The sequence below is a fragment of the Balearica regulorum genome, chromosome Z (assembly GCF_011004875.1).
Source record: "Balearica regulorum gibbericeps isolate bBalReg1 chromosome Z, bBalReg1.pri, whole genome shotgun sequence".
Classification (NCBI taxonomy): domain Eukaryota; kingdom Metazoa; phylum Chordata; class Aves; order Gruiformes; family Gruidae; genus Balearica; species Balearica regulorum.
Genome location: NC_046220.1, coordinates 59640090 through 59660108, shown reverse-complemented (window position 1 = coordinate 59660108; position 20019 = coordinate 59640090). Strand labels below are relative to the sequence as shown.

Sequence of the window (20019 nt, the reverse complement as noted above, 5' to 3'; positions counted from 1 at the left end):
ATTGCATTTATTTTGTTTAGTTCTGCCTATGCAAGACTTACTGAAAAAACTGAGGCATGGTTTTGTGTTCACGTCCTCCCCTGAAGAAACCTGTATGTATGGATACAACATATGATCCCTCTTTCTGTTTTCTTCTCTTACCCTGGGCTGTTCTCTCCACAATGTTATGTCCTGTGCTGTGAAGGTGATCTGAAATAGGTCATTTGGATTCAACAAGACAAATGCAAAAATTGGGAGAGGAACATGAAGGGAAAGCAATACTATAGTCTCTTCCTGTTCAGGTTATAATAAGGGAAAGAGAAGAACACATAGGAGATGTGTTTATGCTATAGAGTATAGTAGTCATCCCTTGTAAACATGGAATCAGATGCTCTGTTCTGTGTTCTCTTTGAATAATCTGGAGCTGCAAATCAATGAGCAGCCACATATAATGAGCCATTTAAAGTGGTTTTAGGGCCTCTTTGCTTCCCCACAATGGCATAAAGCATGCAAAGACTATGTTAATTCTGATTTTGCTGGTAGCATTAACTGGATATAACAGTACGTAATGTACCACAAAGGTAGCTAATTTCAAGGTGCTGAAAGGTCTCTAGGCTAATTGCCTCAGAACCATAGCAACTTACAAAGCTTTTTCAGTGAAGTGTTGATTTCTGAAATTTGTAGCAGAGCTGTGTGAAGCCTAATGTATACATTTTCTCAATATTGCAGTTAAGATTGTGAAGCAGAGTCCTATGGGAATGGGGATCTGTAACCTCTTGTCAATTAATAATTGATTTTAGCTAATTTTATGCCTCCATCTGCTGTTCTTGAAGGCAGAAAGTAGGGAGGCAATTTAATGAGGAAAAAATCCCAGTTAATATTTTAGTAACTGTTGCATTCTAACAGTATATTGTCCACCTTGGTCTTTTCTCATCCTTGTTTCTTGAGAGTATCCTTGTTATGGTGAAACAAGTACCCAAAAAGGACAGCCTGTACAAAAAGGTAGATGCAGTTGGGGTGCTGGATAGCCCATTTATTTTAATATATGGTCCCTTATAAAGCAAGTGACTTTTTTTCTCTTTGAAATGTTTTCTTCTTCTTCTTCTCTAATCCTCCTCCCATAACAGATGTGATGCCATGGGAAGTACTGCATTGATAGTTTTGTAAACTGAAATAGTTGTTTTTCCCCAACTGCCATGTTAACATGCACCATCTCTTGACCTGGAGGGACCACTTCTAGGAGTGCACTTCACCTCTTCAGTAGCCTCTCTGCTGAACATGTCAATTTAAAAAATTAATCAGTGAAGCCTGCATTTCCATCTGTGCCCCAAGAAAGGACTAACAAGTTCTCCCACATCACTGTCAAAGCATTTGTGTGCATGTGCGTGGAGGGTGTGTCCTAAGAGCTTTCAGCATTACTCAAGCGTGTAATAAGCTTGAGTAATGCTGAAATAAGACTCAGGTTTCAGCAACTTGAGTTATACTCAACAGCATGTCACACTCACTTGACTGAAACAGTGAATAAACTCAAGTAACTCAGATTAACTGCCACGTAAAGACATGTCTTTGGCGTGGGAGTTCTCTCCCTTGTTGTTAGAGGTAAGCCTCTGGTATACACCAATCATTTAGGTTCCCCTTGCACAACTTAGGACAAGGTGTATCACCATCATCTCTGAAGGTAGCTCTTCCTCTTCACTAATGATAGGGGTAATGAGGATGCCTAGTGTCATCTAGATGCCTGGCTTTGAGAAGGGTGAAGGTGAGTGAAGTGAATCTCTTCTGTGGTGGCAGTATCTCGGGGATGGTACGTCTTTAGAAATAACTTCTCAGCTAGGAGTTTCTGAACCACAGGTTCTTGATCTTGTGCATATTTCTAGGCTTGTGCGAGAGTGCTAGCTCAAGACGTCTTAAACATCACTTTATATTTTAGGACAAGAGCTCATGTCCATAAGAAACTGAAATGAATTTGTTAAGTCATTTCATATGTCCAACCAAACAACTTTCAGATAGTAACAACTTTTGTTCACTGTCAGCAAGCCTACATTTATTATTAAAGTTGTGGTTCTGAGTATCCTAATTCCCTTGGCTAATTCTGCCAGGTGCACATGGTGTGGCATACTACTTTAGGAGTGGCTGTCCTATGGCAGCCTCTGTCTCATACCTGTAGAATTCCAGTTACTTACTTAAGCAACCCCTCAATTTTCTGTGAGCACAAATATATTTATAAGACAATGTTCTTGGAGCTCTTACATATGCAGCCCTTGTTTTAACTGCATGCTTACCAGTTGCTCATAATACTTCTTTTTTATCACAGCGTGTGGGTGATCAGCAGGGAGAGAATCAAGTAATTTCAGGTTACTGCAGTGCCACTTCTAGCGAAAAGCAAACTGGTGAGGGAAGTTCACATTCAGTGGAGGCTGCAACATTTGCAGAAACAACCCAAACATCATCATGGAAAGCGATGCAGTTAAGAGAGATGTCCTCAAGAAAGCACAGAAATATTTCCAGTCATTGCCAAACACTAGAAGACACTCAGCAGGGGATGTCTCACGCTGGCAGTACAAGAAGAAACAAAGCTAAGGATTTTAAGTATGACAAAATCATGCATAATATTCTCATATATTTTTTTGAAATTAATGTAACAAATACAATGTGTACAGAGTACTCATTCCTCATGTGAATGACCTTGAATGATCAAAAGGTAAAGGTTTTACTTTTTATTTAAAGATCTGGAAGTTAGTTTCTCTGCTGATTTACTATTTATTCAGTACTACCTAAGTTAACAGATATACTTGCATGCTATTACAGACTTCTTTTTAAAATTAAATATATTTGCATTCTTTAGCTCTACTAAATTCTTGATTTATACAGAAAATATTTTTGTTGATTCTAAGTAAATCTCTTGTCAGTAAAATTCAGAAATCTACTTCTAAAGACAAGCAGGATCTAGAAACCAACATATGCCAAGAAATAACTCTGAATGAGGATAGAAAAGCTAAGGAGAGAAGAAGGAGCAGGAGAATTGAAAACAAACGAAGTAAGATATTCTCTGATATTTATCATACAGATTTTTTTTTATTTGAACAACTATACTGAGTCAAATATAACTCATAAGCATTCCAATATATTGTGGCATGGATTTCTTTTAAAAAGGTGGTATAAACATTCATTTTAATAATTAAAATTATTGATAATTTCCCTCACTTTTTAAAATCGGTATATTAGCAACCTAACAGTTATCTTGTTTGCATAAACTCCTTAAGAATCATGAGATTTTTTTTTCAGGATGCAATTTTTATCACAATATTATATATGAAAAAATTTTGGTGTATTCTGGAAAGCAGAAGAAAAATGTTTTAATGCAGAGTGAAAATGTAGATCCTGATAAACATCTATATATCCTTCTATAATCTAATGTTGTGTGTGTAATGTCATTCTGAGGGCAGTGTCATCCCCAAGAATTGACCTATACAAAACAGTTAATTCTATTTTGAACGCCTGCTGTTGTTATCTTGTCTGTTTTAAATACAGGATAACAGGCCCTTCACTACCACAGTCACAGAGCACTCTTTAAAGTATTTTTCTTTGCAATGATGTGCTTTGTCAGAGAGAAAGATTGCTATTTATCATCCTGAAGATGCATGCAGAGAAATTCTTTGCCCTGCAGAGGAAGTGTGTAGGAGAATACAGAGTTTCCTCACTTCAGTGCTCACTCTAGCACCTTTAAGATTGGGGTCTTGAAAGGTTGTGTGTGGCGGGTTTGTTTGGTTTTGTTTTTTGTTTAAGCCCACTCAGTCTGGATTTATTTGTGCACCTACAATAATTTAAACAGCTGACAAAATTTGGAAGTATTTGAACTGTAACAGCTATATTATAGATCTTACAAAATATGAGTAATGCTACCTCCAATTAACAAACCTTCTCATTTACAGGGTTTTAATTAGTCCCAGTGGAAGCACCATTTTTATTAAAGTTGTATGACTAAGTGCTCGTCTATTTCAAATTGACTTACTAGTTCCCACTCAAAAAACGAAGCTGTTTTTTTAGCATGATTTCTGCAGAAAGAGTTGCACTGCCTATAGCGGTAGCTTCTTTTTAATCCAATCTAGCAAGTTTACTTCCCTTTTGCATCAGACCTAGCAATCAAGAGTCTGTGAGTCATCTTAGTTTGGTAATTCACTGAAAAAACAGCCCCACAAAGTTTTGGTTTGGGTCAGCAAGCATCACTTGTTCTGCACAAGGTCACACACAAGCAAGGTGGTAGGCAAGGCAAGGTAGAAGTGATGGGAAATAGGTCATCTTGAAGCAACAAGTTAAATTGGGTTAAGTGTAATGTAAAACTGCACCTTGTTCTGTGTATGTCTGTGCAGTTTAATCCCTCCTGAACTGCTTGGCTAGTTTAGACCAGCTTTGACTAGGGACTGCAGTATCTTAAGTGATTAAAGTCTTGCAATGCTAGACAGGTAGAGGAGAGGGATTATCCATGTGCTCAGCTGAGGGAAGGTCCTGGGTAAACCTGTATCTATTAGATTCTAAAAATCTACACAGAGTCAAGAACTTAAGAAGACTGGGAATTAGTTTGAGCTCACCGTACATCAGCATGCACAAACCAGCAGAGATATCAGGCTTTGTGAGTTACAGCTCTAGGAGAACTATTGTGTTTTAAGGTCATACTTAAAATGTCTATTTCTGACACCCAGGTGGAGTTTTACAGTCAGTGAGTCACATCTGCTACAGCTTGTGGAGAGGAGCAGTGTGCATAGCCTGCTGTCCCATGTTTTTTCATTACTAGATCCATTACAGAATCACAGGATGGTAGGGGTTGGAAGGGACCTCTGGAGACCCATCTAGTCCAACCCCCTTGCTAAAGCAGGATCACCTACAGTGGGTTGCACAGGATTATGTCCAGGCGGGTTTTAAATATCACCAGAGGAGACGCCACAGCCTCTCTGGGCAGCCTTTCCAGTGTTTGGTCACCCTCAAAGTAAAGAAATTTTTCCTCAAATTGAGATGGATCTTCCTGTGTTCCACTTTGTGCCCCTTGTCCTGTCACTGGGCATCATTGATAAGAGTCTGGCCCCATCCTCTTGACACCTGCCCTTTAGATATTTATAAGCTTTGATCAGATCCCCTCTCAGTCTTCTCTTCTCCAGGCTAAACAGACCCAGCTCTCTCAGCCTCTCCTCACACAAGAGATGCTCCAGTCCCCTAATCATCTTTGTAGCCCTTCACTGCACTCTCTCCAGTAGTTCTTTGTCTTTCTTGAACTGGGGAGCCCAGAACTGGACACAGCACTCCAGATGTGGCCTCACCAGGGCAGAGTAGAGGGGGAGGATAACTTCCCTCGACCTGCTGGCCACACTCTTCTTAATGTACCCCAGGTACCACTGGCCTTCTTGGCCACGAGGGCATGCCGCTGGCTCATGAAGAACTTGTTATCCACCAGGACTCCCAGGTCCTTCTCCACAACGGTGCTTCCCAGCAGGTCATCCCCTAACCTGTACTGGTGCTTGGGGTTATTCCTCCCTAGGTGCAGGATCCTACACTTGCCTTTGTTGAATTTCATTTGGTTCCTCTCCATCCAATTCTCAAGGCTGTCCTATCTCACTGAATGGCAGTGCAGCCTTCTGGTGTGTTGGCCACTCCTCCCAGTTTTTTATCGTCAGTAAACTTGCTGAGAGTACACTCTGTCCCTTCATCCAGATCATTGATGAACATGTTGAACATGACTGGAACCAGTACTGACCCCTGGGGCACACTGCTAGCTGCAGGCCTCCAACCAGACTCTGCACCGCTTACCACAACACTCTGAGCTCTGCCATTCAGCCAGTTCCCAATCCACCTCACTCTCCACTCATCTAACTCACACCTCCTAAGCTTGCCTATGAGGATGTTATGAGAGACAGTGTCCAATGTCTTGCTGGAGTCCAGGAAGATAACATCTGCTGCTCTCCCTTCATCCACCCAGCCAGTCATGCCATCATAGAAGGCTATCAGATTGGTCAAGCGTAATTTCCCCTTGGTGAATCCGTGTTGACCACCCCCAATAACCTTCTTTTCCTCCACATGCTTAGAGATGACACCCAGAATGAGCTGTTTCATCACCTTTCCAGGGACAGAGGTGAGGCTGACTTGCCTGTAGTTTCTTGCCTTTCTTGAAGATTAGAGTGACACTGGCTTTTCTCCAGTCCTCAGGCACCTCTCCTGTTCTCCATGACCTTTCAAAGATGATGGAGAGTGGCATGGCAATAACATCTGCTATCTCCCTGAGCACTCGTGGGTGCATCCCATCAGGGCCCATGGATTTGTGGATGTCGAGTTTGCCTAGATGTTCCCTAGCCCAATCCTCAACCAAGAGGTGGTCTTCTTTTTTCCAGACTTTCCTATCTCCAACCACCAGGGTCTGGGATTCCTGAGGGCCAATCTTAGCGGTAAAGACTGAAGCAAAGAAAGCATTCAGTAATCCTCTTCCGTCACCAGGGCACCCACCTCATTCAGTAGCAGACCCACATTTTCCCTAGTCGTCTTTTTGCTGCTGATGTACTTGAAGAAGCCCTTCTTGTTGTCCTTGACAACCCCTGTCAGATTTAATTCCAAGTGGGCCTTAGCCTTCTTGTTGCGTCCCTGCATACTCTGGACTACATTCCTGTATTCCTCCCAAGCGGCCAGTCCCTTTTTCCACATTCTCTAAACTTCCTTCTTCCCTTTGAGTTTTTCCAGAAGTTTCTTGCTCATCCATGCAGGTCTCCTACCTCCTTTGCTTGATTTCTGACTCTTCTGGTTGCTCCGATCTTGAGCTTAGAGGAAGTGGTGTTTGAATATCCAGCTCTGGTGGTTTGAAAATCCCGCTCTCTTGGACCCCCCTACCTTCTAGAGTCCTAATCCATGGGATTCTCCCAAGCAAGTCTTTGAAGAGGCCAAAGTTAGCTCTCCTGAAGTCCAGGGTTGTAATCCTACTTATTCCCCTGCTTCTTCCACGCAGGATCCTGAACTCCACCATCTCATGGTCACTGCAGCCAAGGCTGCCCTCAGCCTTCACATCCCCAACCAATCCTTCTTTCTTTGTTAGAACAAGGTCCAGCAGCACCCCTCTCCTCATGGGCTCCTCCTCCACCTGTGTCAAAAATTTATCATCAGTGCTCTGCAAGAAGCTCCTGGACTGTGCGTGCTTGGCTGTGTTACCTTTCCAGCAAATAGGGTGGTTGAAGTCTCCCATGAGGACCAGGGCCTGTGATTGTGAGGCTACTTCCAGCTGTCTGTAGAAGGCCTCATTGACTTCCTCTTCCTGATCAGGTGGCCTGTAGTAAAAAAACCACAACAGTGTGACCCATATAAGCCTGCCCCTTAATCCTTACCATTAGCTCTTGTTCTTCATCCATGCCTAGGCAAAACTTGATACATTCCAGTTGCTCTCCCATATAAAGAGTAACTCCACCACCTCTCATTGCTGGCCTTTCTTTCCTAATAAGTATATAGCCATCCATGACAGCATTCCAGTTACGCGAGCTATCCCACCATGTCTCTCTAATTGCAGTGAGATCATGTCCCTGTGACTGTACACAGGTCTCTAGTTCTTCCTGTTTATTCCCCATGCTGCATGTGTTGGTGTACAGGCATTTCAGAGAGGTAATCGAGCATGGAGGTTACCCTGGAGGGGTGCAAGAGGGTCCACAATAGCCGTACACGCCCTTGAGGTGTTTGGCTTTCTGGTTCTTGTCTTGGGAGGCCACTAAGGAACACTTGCTGCTGTTCAGGTTGGCCTGGCTTATTCCCCAGTTGGATGCAATGGCATGAGCATTGCTACTTTGGACCCCACCCCCTGAGTCCTTCAGTTTAAAGCCTGCCTCACCAAGTTGGCCAGCCCGCTGCCAAAGATTTCCTTGCCTCTTTTAGGCAGGTAGATCCCATCCCTCCCTAACAGGCTATATTCATTAAAGAATGTCCCGCTGTCATAAAAAACAAAACACTGGTGATGGCACCAGCCACATAGCCAGTAGTTGGTATGTATTACACACCTATTTCTTGCTGCACCCTTTCCTCTAACTGGTAGAATGGAGGAAAAGATAACTTGGGTGCCGATGTTTTTCACTTGCACCTGTAAGGCTTTATAGTCTTCCTTGATTCTACCCAGGTTCTGTCTTGCAGTGTCATTCATGCCCACGAGAAAGAGTAGCAGTGGATAGTCGTCTGTGTTCTTGACACTTTGGGGCACCATCTTGGCAGTATCTCAGATCTTGGCTCCCGGAAGGCGGCATACCTCTCGTGACTCCCTGTCAGGTTGGCAGATGGGTGCCTTGGTGCCCCTTAACAGGGAGTCACCCACTACAAGCATTCATCATTTCTTTTTATGGTATCCACTGTGTGCTGCTGGTACAGTTTCTCCTTGCAGACCTTACTCGTGGGTGTCTATAGCTGCTAAAGTTTCATGTCTGGTTTTGGTTGTGAAGCTGGAGGGTGGAGACTGAAGCAGAGCCCTACTTTTGTGGGTCCCCAGGGTCTGAGGTGCCTCATTCCCAGTGGTGTCCGCTACTGCAACTTGATTATGAAACCACCTATCTGTCTCTCTCTCAGCTTCTCTAATACTGTGCAGTCTTTTAACTGTTTCCTGCAACTCGGTCACCTGACATAACAGATCATCAACCTGTGCACACCTTATGCAGGTACTGGCTTTTTCACCAGGAGAAGGGTCTGGGCAGTCACTGCAACCTACTGCCTGTACTGAGGTCTCCTTCCTTACCAGTTCTGTCTGGGTGGATGCATCAGACATCTCAGGGGAGATACTCTCTGTAGGAACACACCTAGGCGATGGATTGTGCTTTCCTGCAGGCAATCTTCCTGTGCTTTCCTTCCTCCCTTCTTTGTTTCTTCTCTCCATGTTTTTCAGAACAGGCAATAGCCAGGATGCTCTTCTCCACAGTGTGAAGGGATGCTGGGATGTCACTGCTGGTGAAGTATAGAACAGGTCATCTATGTATTGGAAATAATTTCCCCTAAGCTGAAGACTAATGAGTGCATGATGGGAAATAGTGTTTGTTTTGTAAAATAATAAACTAGAAGTTAAAACCAGTATCTTTTTTTTTTTTTTTTTTTTTTACATTTAGGCCTTATATTCCCAAGCAGCTGTTCTCTTTCTCTCATTGCAAAAGTGGCCAAGCTGGTTGTGGAGTAATGGGGAAAAATAATCTGAGGGAGCTAATCTTAATCACTATCCTAGTGTAAATACTCCTTGCTCTTGAAGCGGAGGTTTTAAAACATAAATGAGTAAAAAGAACTACTGATTAATTTGACTTTTAAGAAAAGAGAAATTACTGAATAACTGGCTAGCCATTGAAATGCTCATCTTGTAATGAATTGTAACCTAGAATAGCAGTTTTATAATCCAGTAGGAAACAATGCACTTTGCAAAAATGTAATTAAAAAGGAAGAAGTCTAAACTTAACACACTTTTACAAAATCATATTTCTGTGTGTTGCATTTCAGTTTTAGTTTTGTTATGGAATTCACAATGGCATCTTTTTTTGAATAGTATTATTATTTAATTGGTAGTGTGTTTTTTGAGATATTCTTTTCTACTAGATTGAATGACCATTTTTCCTCTGGAAAGCTTATTTACTAACTGTAGTGCAAAGTGAAGCCAAAATAAGAGAGGAAAGATATTTTTCTATTCAACAAATCTTTTACATTATTTTTCAGGACAAGAAGCCTTTGGTAGGAATTCTGTAAATCCTCTTTGCCTCCTTTCACTGTCAACAATTAATAGGAGGAATATTTATGGTGAGACCTTACTGCATAGAGCTGTTGCTCGTCAAGATGTAGACCTTGTACGTAACATAATAAAAGCCAGTGGAAATGTAAATGTTCAGGATTATGCTGGTAAGTTGCAATAGTATTAAAATACTATTTTCAAAATAAGTATCTACCTGTAACCAATAAAGGGCATATTATGAGTTTGTGCAGTGGACAAGACTGTAGGTTTGTGACTAGTCAGTAGATTATTAAATTTTTATTCGTTTAACTTGGTATTTGTTCATAAGAAAATATATAGACCTATGTATAAGTTATAATAAAAAAATAAAATTTTGTGGAAAAAGTGAGCACTTAAAAAATTAGAAGTGATGCAGTTAAGTTTATTTAGCCTTAATTCAACAATCCTGTGCATGCTTATCACAAAACAATCCCTTAATTAAATAATCAATGTAATATTTTTTAAAGATTTTTTTTTTTGTCCATTTCAATGGTGAAACTGAGACACCAAGACTTAGATTTTTCAGTTTAATTTTTCAGGGACTCTGATTTCGACCCTTACATCTTAAAGGAAGCTGTAGCTTCATAATGTAGCCTTGCTTTGATTTTGTGAAGTTGTGAGTACTTGGTATTTTGCGTTTTTACTTCATCTTGGGCACCAAAAAAAACCCAAAAACAAAAAAAAAGACAAATAGTGGCCAGCTGTGAATGTTTTGATTGAAGCAATTCACCTTATCCAGCTTCATGTGTCATCACACTTTGTGCCAAAGACATTGCCACGCCCTGAAGTATCAATTGATTGTTTCAAGTGTAAGACTGTTGTGCCTTATTTTGCAGTTCCCTGCCTGTCTCAAGCATTAGGCTCTGATAAACTTCCATAACAAAAGAAAAAATGGTTTCACAGACAGCTGGCTCATTTGGTAGAAAACTTTATTAATTCTTAGAGTGTTTCCATCTGGTGCAGTGGCTAGGATTTCACAACTGTTCTGTGGGAACAAAAAAAAAAAAGTGTTCTGCAGTTAAAGGCTCTTGCATAATACAAACACATAACAGAACAAACATTAAGGTAGAAATTATCTGTCTTCTGGAATATATTGAGAGATAGATTGGGTTAGCAGCAAATTTCAATCTTTTACAGTGTAGGACTGGCATTTGAGCTAAGAGTGACTCGTAATGTGTGTTAACTTGTGCTAGAGGTAGATGAGAAAATATTTTGTTGGTGAGTTTCAAAACCACCTACTGACAACAGAGAAACGTTGATAGTATGGGTTCAGCTGCAGCCTCTGTGGGCAAGAGTACTAAAGTGCACTGGTTCCAGTTTTTGGTCTCACAACTGCTTCCTTTTTCTGCCTTTGCATGTTTTGCCAGGCCACTATTTCTTCATCCCCCAGACTCTGACTGCTATTTTTTGGTGCGACAGGAGCACAACTGCACAAAATGTGTTTTAGTTGAACTCCTTGAAGAGATAAGAGGCTGACCTGGCCCTTCTTCTTTCCTTTTTAGTGAGAGAGGTGTAATCAGAAAGAAGTAGAGTTGCCAGACCTGTGCCATCTTAAAATGCACTTTCATCTCCCTCTCTTTGGAAATCATTGTTCTGATTATTGTATTCTGCCTCTGTGCCTTTTCCTTTAAAGCCCTCCACCAGTGATTATCCATATCTCAGCCTAGTATTTTTCCTTATTCCTGTGCTGCAGTACTCTGCTTCAGTACCTTACTGAGTTCTTGGGTCCTTTTGGTTTTTTTTTTCCTCCTTTTTATTTCCTGGACATCAGCATGTAGGATATGAACAGCATGGTAGAGATACTGTCTGTGCTCTTAGTTTGTCTTGATTTACATTGCCTTGAGGGAGCCAGAAGACTGTTGCAATGAAACTTGTGTTTCTCCTTAGTCTGGAGCATTCACAGTGTCCTTGAAGAATCATGTTGCTAAACTCTCATGATTATCAGTTGACCATGTTGCAGGTTCAATTTTTCAGGGGCTTATTAGTATAAGAGATAGAGGATATTTTTTACTGAGGAAGAAATAGGTCCTTTCCCCTAAGTGAACCTTTTTTATCTTCCCCTTAACAGATTTCAAGCTTTTGCTCCAGAATATGGAGTTGCTAGAGCTTCTTAATGAAATAGGGTCTATAAAATGCAAGTAAAATGTTTTACAAGTGATAACTGTTAAAAGTCATTCATCTTGAAGCACTGTCAACATTAGGCAATGTAGTTAAAACTTAGCTGAGTTTCAAGCATCTGAAAACTATGCATAATAGCACAAAATTTTTTTTGATAACCTGATGCAACATCCTGTTGTAAACGCAACTCTGTATGAATATACAGTATTCTGGGTTGGGTAGTGTATAAGAGAGCCTCAAGAGTTTCTCTTTCCAATGAAATTAATATAATTTTGCTTAATGGGAGCACAACAGTCTTAATAAGTCTAATTCACATATTAATTCACATATCTAGTATGTGAATTATTAGGCCCAGACAACCTTCTGATAATGAGAGATGGTCGAAGAGTAAGGCTGTCAATGAAAATGGTCTTCTGAAGGGCATGCTGGTTTGCGAGCTGCAAGATAAGAAGTGGAAGGTCCTCTGTCTTTTACTTTTTTACACTACAAAAAACTGTACATAATGAATGTTTAAGGAGCTGATGCAAGGCTATGCTAAACCCAGCTGAAAGACTTATATGCCATGTTCTATTTTTCCTCAACACCTCCTTCATGAAGTAGAATTGCTCTGTGGGTCATGAAGCTTATATCTTGCTTTATCCATTTAGATGGGAATGGTTACGGAATTTCAGTAAGAATTTTTTATTACTCTCTTTGGAAACTTGAACCATTCTTGGATAGTCTTAAAAACATTTTTGTTTGGCAGTAAAGACTCTGGGTCTTTATTTTGTCTCTTCTTTCTTACTTAGCCTCTTCAGCATAGCTATGTAGATAAAAGTGCCATGAAAAATGATCTTGTTCTTAAAATAGCATATACATTCTATTTGGGGAGAAATTACTAAGATGTGGGTGGAATAATTTTTATTCTCTTCTTTCATAACAGAACTATCTAAAGCTAATATTGTTACAGCAACACCTGTTTCATCAGTAATTGCAAATTTTGACAAAAGAATGAGATCTCCCAGCCCTTGTGACTTTTTTATAAACTTTTCTTCATACAACTTACTGCAAAGTGCATCAGTTTTTAACTTTTCAGTGTACTCTCTGGAATATTTATCAAATAGACAAGGTAAAACCGACATAAATGTTTATAAATTATTTCACCCAAACGTGAAATACAGGTTTTTCTTTTTTGTAGGCTGGACTGCATTACATATAGCAAGTGTGGAAGGCTTTTATAGGATAGCAAATGAACTTTTGAAAGCAGGAGCTGATGTTAATGCTAGAGGAAATGAACAAATAACACCATTGCAAGATGCAGTTAAAGAAGGCCATTATGAGGTATTCCAAATTGAACACAAATTATGGTTGAGGAATAGAAATTAGTGTTGATGGGTCCAGAAGGTCACACAATGTTTTTACATGTGGCTGTTTTTTTCGGGTTGTGGGTAAATTCAGGAGCTTGCAAGTCCTTTCTGCCCAATTTCTGTTCAAACCATTTCATGCTTTACAAAATTTATCCAAAGCAGAAATAAATTGATTTTCTAACTGTTTGGGACGATGGCTGAAGTACTAAGGAATATATTGCTACTGTTTAATACTACTTGTTTCACTTATTTTATAATGACCTGGTAGAATAATTTCTGACTGGAGCAGTCTTCTGGAGTTTTAATGATTCTTTTTCATGATTTAGTAAACGTGTATGGTATACAGCCACAGCTATGCATAGACATTTTTTGTGTGTTAACACATAGTGTGGAGAGTTATGAAGACATGGCTTTATATTTTGTACGGTCTTAAACAGAAAGTCAACTGAATAGTCAATGTGAATTAATTATAAGTTTTGTTGCCAAATGCGGTGGTTTCATAAGACTGCCTGAATTGTGGATCCTCTTTCAGTCTGGCAGTGGTTGTCTCTGCCTGTTCGTGCATGTTCCTAGGATGGCCCAGATCTGTGTAGGAATTCTGCATGTCTCTTTTGCCTGCTAGCTGTTTCTTTCTGTAAAAGTGCACGTATGCTGCCTAATATTTATTGATTTCCAAGATTTTAAAGGGTGTTTTTGGTGAGGTGTAAGAAGTTTTTTCCCTACAGCTTTGCTCTCTTTCTGTTTCACAACTGAGATAAGACTTAGCCTATTTCTATCCAAGACTTCCTGAAGCAAAGAGGAAGGGTGGACTTTTGGTTAATAATTTTCTCTGAGACTTGAAAGCCCCAGGCTTGGTTTTCAGCTTGTGGATCACAGATTCTTGCAGGTTCATGAAACATTTCTGAGTTCTGTTAAAGTACCTAAACCACCATGTCCGTGGTTATGGATGAAGGACTCTGCATCTCCACAAGTAATATTTAGGGGTCAGCAACTTGAATGATATTGGAAGAATACTGATCTCAGCTAGGTCACTTGGGGCATAGCAAGATCATTCAACACAGAGCTGTGTTAGAGTTATGTGAGCTGGTATGTCCACAGGGAATGGTACTACATGGTGGCGCTGTATTTACACAGGAGCAGTATAGTTGTATCAGGGCAGTGGTCTGTCAGACTTAATTTTTGATGCTTCTGACTAGCAACAAAATAGTGATAGTGATTCAGTTATATGACTTTTGTAACATGGTATTTGGAGCTGTTTCTTTCAAAGCTACCTTCTCTGCATTACGTTATTATTGTAGATTGGGAACACACCTTTTGACTGCTTTATCCCTTTCTGTGCCTGCAATGTTGAAAAATTAATTTCTTATTTCAGAGAAAAGGTAACTATATGAAAGACTTTTCAGTAGTACAGTTAAGGGGGAGAGCATATGAGTGTGATGTGTAGCTAAAAATCTCATTAAGGAAGAAGAGTTCTCAATGTTACTGGTTGAAAAAAAATCCACAGATTTGTGACAACTAGTAAGCCAAGAGGGTTTTTGCTGTGGATTGAACCTTATTTTATTTGCTCTGTTGTTAGGAGAATGTATGAATTGAGAAAATTTCACTAGCAACTTTCTCAGTAGCAATCTGGTTAGAAGTAATGAGGGACTTTAAACGCATGGGTGAAGGATGTGAGTCAAGTTCAGTCTGAAATGATAACAGACGCTGAAGAGAGAAAGGCAGAGGTACAAGTAAAACCACACTAGTGCTGGAATAAGATTGCAGGGTTACCCATAGAAAGGAAATAATCCGATTGTAAATTTCCCATGTCTTCAAAAAGTATTTTGCAAAGGTAGATGGAACATTTTGCTAAAGTGATAATTTCTTGAATGACAACAGAATCAGGCTTTATATTTGTACAGAAATCATAATGTTGGTAAGATCATCTGAGTGGGTTTAATTTGACCAGATGTGTGTTGTACATTTGAAGTATCTGTCAAAGCTTCCCTTTGCAATCACAGGAATCACAATAGACACACCTAGAGCACAATTTATTTTCTCCTAAAATAGATACCCTAAATAGATAAGCTGACCCATACCCTAAAATCATGTTTGTTTTCCACTAATTAAGAGCTATGGGGGGGATGAATCCTATGCTTTATTTTGGGAGACTTTGACTTAATGGCATCAGTTTAGTAACTGGAATGAATTTATAAAAATTCAGATAATAACACTGTAGGATAACAATGCATCTAGGAGAATGCTTGGGGTATATTAACTAGAATATAGAGGGATAATTTGTCATAGGTTTGGTTTTAGTTGCTCATGTTGTTGAGTAAAAGAGAGAGAAGCCTGCATAAGGAAGGAGTATGGAAAATACTGTCAGAAAAGAAACAATCTGAAAAACTTATTTTTCTAGATGGCAGAGTTATTACTTTGGTATGGAGCTGATCCCCTATTAAAAAATGAGATGGAAAGGTGTGCATTAGAAGAAGCTTCTGACCCATCTATGAGGAAACTGCTTAAAAGCTATATAGCAAAATCCAGAAGAGATTCACTATCAGGTAGGAGAGAATTATTCTGACATATGATTAACACTAAATGGAGAAATTCAGAACAGCTGTTGCACTATATTTCCTTAATTACTGCTGGTGGTTCCATGGGCTTCACTGTCTGGTGCCTGAGTACCAGTGAGCACTCCTTAGCCAGCTCAGTTGCTGTACATTGGCAAAGTATAAAAGCTGATGATGCCCAGCTTTTCTGTGGGCTGGAGCTACCTTTACATTTGAAATGCAGATGGAAAGCACAATATTTGTTGCCTATTTAAATGTAAGATGGGGCATGGCTGGACTTGCTGATGGTTGAGATATGACTTAGAGCTAAGGATAAAACTTAATTCTAAACTGATATAGAGGTTGAATTTTGGAGGATCCATAAGATAAAAAATGGAGGATCTAGAATTAGATCTAGGTCTTAGGGGTTTCCAAGCCTTAACTGCTTATCCTTAACTGCTAATGTTAGTGCTGGAACTATAGTAATATTACTGTATGTAATAGCTAGTGCATTTGCAGGGGTTGGTAGGTGAACATTTTGGCCTAGGCAAGAGTTGGATCTTGTACAGTCTCAGGAGCTAAATTGAGAAGGATGTTCAGAAGAGGCTGCTTGGTCAGGTACAAAGAAGTGCCACAAGATAAGCCTTGATTAGAGTTACAATTAGGACTATTGGACACCGTGTGGACTGTGGCATATTTAAGGATATTATCTGTGTAATTAAGGATTATATTTATGGCATCTCCAGGATCCCCCAGCCCTTGGACGGTTATCCATTATTGCTTTTCCATGTGGGTGGCAAGTGGGTGGCAATGAAGCTGCAACGTGTAGTCCAAGGGCAATCAAAAGAGACTTCAAGGCCTTGGGACAGTTGGTAAGGGAATCTGGCACACAGATAATTTTTTCCTCTCTCCTTCCAGTTGTGGGCAGCGACACTGGAAGAAACAGATGGAGCGAGTCTATTAATACATGGCTCCGTGGCTGGTTTCACTTCCACAATTTTAGGTTTTCAGTAATGGGATGGTCTGCACGGCACCAGACCTGCTGGTGTCAGATGGGATTGACCTTTCTTAAAGGGGAAAGAGGGTCTTCGTTCATGAGCTAGCAGGGCTCATTGACAAAGCTTTAAACTAGGCTTGAAGGGGAAGGGGAATGATATCAGGCTTGCCCGTGACGAGCTGTTGGATGACATGCCAATGTTAGAGGGATGGACTGCTAGCAAGGGCCCTCAGCCTGTTGCTCTGAGACGTGCTGGGTACACTGGAGCACACTTGAAGTCTTATGGAGATGAGCCGGGGGCTCCTGAGGTAATAGGAGCCAACAGGGAAACACCAGGGAAATACCTCAAAGGAATTAAGGTGTTTCCCTCTAAAAAGGTGACATGGCTAACAGCTCACCTGAAGTGCCTCTACACCAATGCACACAGCATGGGCAGCAAACAGGAGTGGGAAGCCAACATGCTGCTAGAAAGCTACGACCTGGTTGCCATTACTGAAACTTGGTGGGACAAATCTCAGGTCTGGAATGCAGTTATCAATGGCTACAGGCTGTTCAGAGGGACAGGTAAGGAAGGAGAGGCAGAAGGGTTACCCTCTATGACAAGAAGTGGATAAATTATGAAGAGCTGTCTCTGAAGAATAGCCACAAGCAGGTTGAAAGCTTATGGGTAAGAATTAGAGACCAAGCCAACAAAGGGAACCTTGTGGTTGGTGTTTACTATAGGCCACCCAGTCCAGGGGAGCCTATTGATGAAGCCTTCTTACTCCAGCTACAGGACGCATTGCACTTGCAGGCTCTGGTCCTGCTGGGGGACTTCAGCCACCCTGGCATCTGCTAGAGAAGGGATGTGGCGAGCTGTAGGCAATCCAGGAGATGCATTGTGGGTAACTTCTTAAGCCAGGTGTAATAGAGAGCCGTACCAGAGGGAATGTGATACTGGACCTGATGGTCACCAATGCAAGTGAGCTAATCGGTGATGTCAAGATTGAAGGCAACTTGGGCTGCAGTGGTCATACACTGGTGGAGTTCATAGTCCTGAGGGATATGGGTCAGGTCCCAAAAGTGGGATCATTTACCCAGTGTGCAGTACGCCAATATACACACAGAGCAGAGGTACTTTATTTATTTCATCTCTGCACATAGATGGGTGTTAGGTGGTAATTCCACAAAGCTAGCACACTACACACAGAATCTACCATATATTTATCTTGTTACAGGATTAGAAAAACCCACCTAAATTTACGCTAATTCGTTATTTATTACCGCATCATCTACTATTGGTCAAGCATCTTTAAATTAGCAGGCATGCTCCTTGAGGGTGTGGGGGGATGTAATTTGCATAGTCCTTTAATTGGGTAGGTGGTGGCGAACCTGCCCCCCCCAGCCACCTTTCCCTTCCTGTGGTTACTGGTGATTCTTGTTGACTTCAGGCCTCTCTGGCAATCGCCCAGCTCTCAGCGCCTTCTGGGGCAGGATGTTTCCTCTTTATCAGTTTTTCAGCTCTCCTTCAAGGATAATCTTTAGCAAAGCATGCTTTTTATCAGTCTTTTGGCTTTTCTTCAAAGATACAGTTGTCAGCAAAGCAAGTAGTGCATTTAACCCTCAATTAAACAGTGTCTAAGCACTAACCCAAACACATTTCTGTCCCTGTAAAGTGGAAAATTCTACTTTATGGATATCAAGGTGAAGTGTAAAGTCGGGACCTTGAATTTTAGTGAAGCAAACTTCCAGCTGTTCAAGGAGTTAGTCAATAGGACCCCTTGGGAAACTGCCCTCGGGGACAAAGGAGTAGAACAGAGTTGGCAGATCTTTAAGGACACTTTCCATAGAGCACAAGAGCTCTTAATCCCAAGGTGTAAGAAATCAGAGAAGGATGGCAAGAGACCAGCATGGATGAGTGAAGACCTGCTGATCAAACTAAAGGGCAAGAAGGAAATGCACAGGCAGTGGAAGCAGGTACAGGTATCCTGAGAAGAGTATAGGGACGTTACTACGTTGTATAAGGATGGGGTCAGGAAGACTAAGGCATGTCTGGAGTTGAACTTGGCAAAGGACTCAAAGAATAATAAGAAGGTCTTCTGTAGGTATGATGTCAGCCAGAAAAGGAACATCAAAGAAAGTGTATCCCCCCAATGAACATGACTGGCAAACTGGTAGCAATGGATGAGGGGAAGGCTGAGGTACTCAACAACTTTTTTCACTCAGACTTCACTGGCTACCTCTCTTTCCACACCTCTTGAGTGGCTGGACCTCAAGGCAGGGGCTGGGGGAGCAACGTCCCTCCCACTGTAAGAGAAGACCATGTTCATAACCACCTGAGGAACCTGAATGTACATAAGTCTATGTAACCTGCCAAGATGCATCCCAGTGTCCTGAGGGAATTGGCTGATGTAGTTGCCAAGCCACTCTCCATGATATTTGAAAAGTCATGGCAGTCAGGTGAAGTCCCCAGTGATAGGAAAAAGGGAGACACTGCACCCATTTTTCAAAAAGGTAGAAAGGACAACCCAGGGAACTACCAACCTGTCAGCCTCACCTCTGTGCCTTGGAAGATCAAGGAACAGATCCTCCTAGAAGCTATGCTAAGGCACATGAAGGACAGGGAGGTGGTTTGAGATAGCCAGCATGGCTTCACCAGGGGCTAGTCCTGTCTGACCAACCTAGTGGCCTTGTATGATGGAGTGACTACATCAGTGGGCAAGGGAAGAGCTACTGCTGTCATCTGTCTCGAATTCTGTAAGGCCTTTGACATGGTCCCCCACAACATCCTTCCCTCTAAATTGGAGAGACATGGATTTGATAGAGGGAATGTTTGGTGGATAAGGAATTGGCCAGATGGTCTCATCCAGAAAGCAGTAGTCAATGGCTCAATGTTCAGATGGAGATCAGTGATGAGTGGTGTCCCTCAGGGGATCATATTGGGACCAGTACTCCTTAATATCTTCATCAGTGACGTAGACAGTGGGGTTGAGTGCACCCTCAGCAAGTTTGCAGATGACACCAAGCTGAGTGGTGTGGTTGACACGCCTGGGGAACAGGATGCCATGCAGAGGGACCTGGGCAAGCTTGAGAAGTGGGCCCATGTGAACCTCATGAGGTTCAACAAGGCCAAGTGCAAGCTCCTGCACTTGGGTCGGAGCAACCCCCAGTATCAATACCTGCTACAGATTGAAGGGATTGAGAGCAGCCTTGCAGAGAAGGACTTGGAATTACTGGTGGATGAAAAGCTGACAGTGTGTGCTTGCAGCCCAGAAAGCCAACTGTATCCTGGGCTGCATCAAAAGAAGTGTGGCCAGAAGGTCA

General features: G+C 41.4%; 1 protein-coding gene across 1 annotated transcript in view; it reads left to right on the top strand.

The window, feature by feature from the left end:
- Nucleotides 1-20019, top strand: part of ANKRD31 (ankyrin repeat domain 31) — an 87768-nt gene that overhangs the window by 22315 nt on the left and 45434 nt on the right. The window contains exons 8-12 of the mRNA XM_075741194.1: nt 2294-2568; nt 2889-3016; nt 9673-9852; nt 13020-13162; nt 15587-15731. Of these exons, the coding sequence (XP_075597309.1) occupies nt 2294-2568; nt 2889-3016; nt 9673-9852; nt 13020-13162; nt 15587-15731 (871 nt within the window). The remainder of the gene's footprint in view (nt 1-2293; nt 2569-2888; nt 3017-9672; nt 9853-13019; nt 13163-15586; nt 15732-20019) is intronic.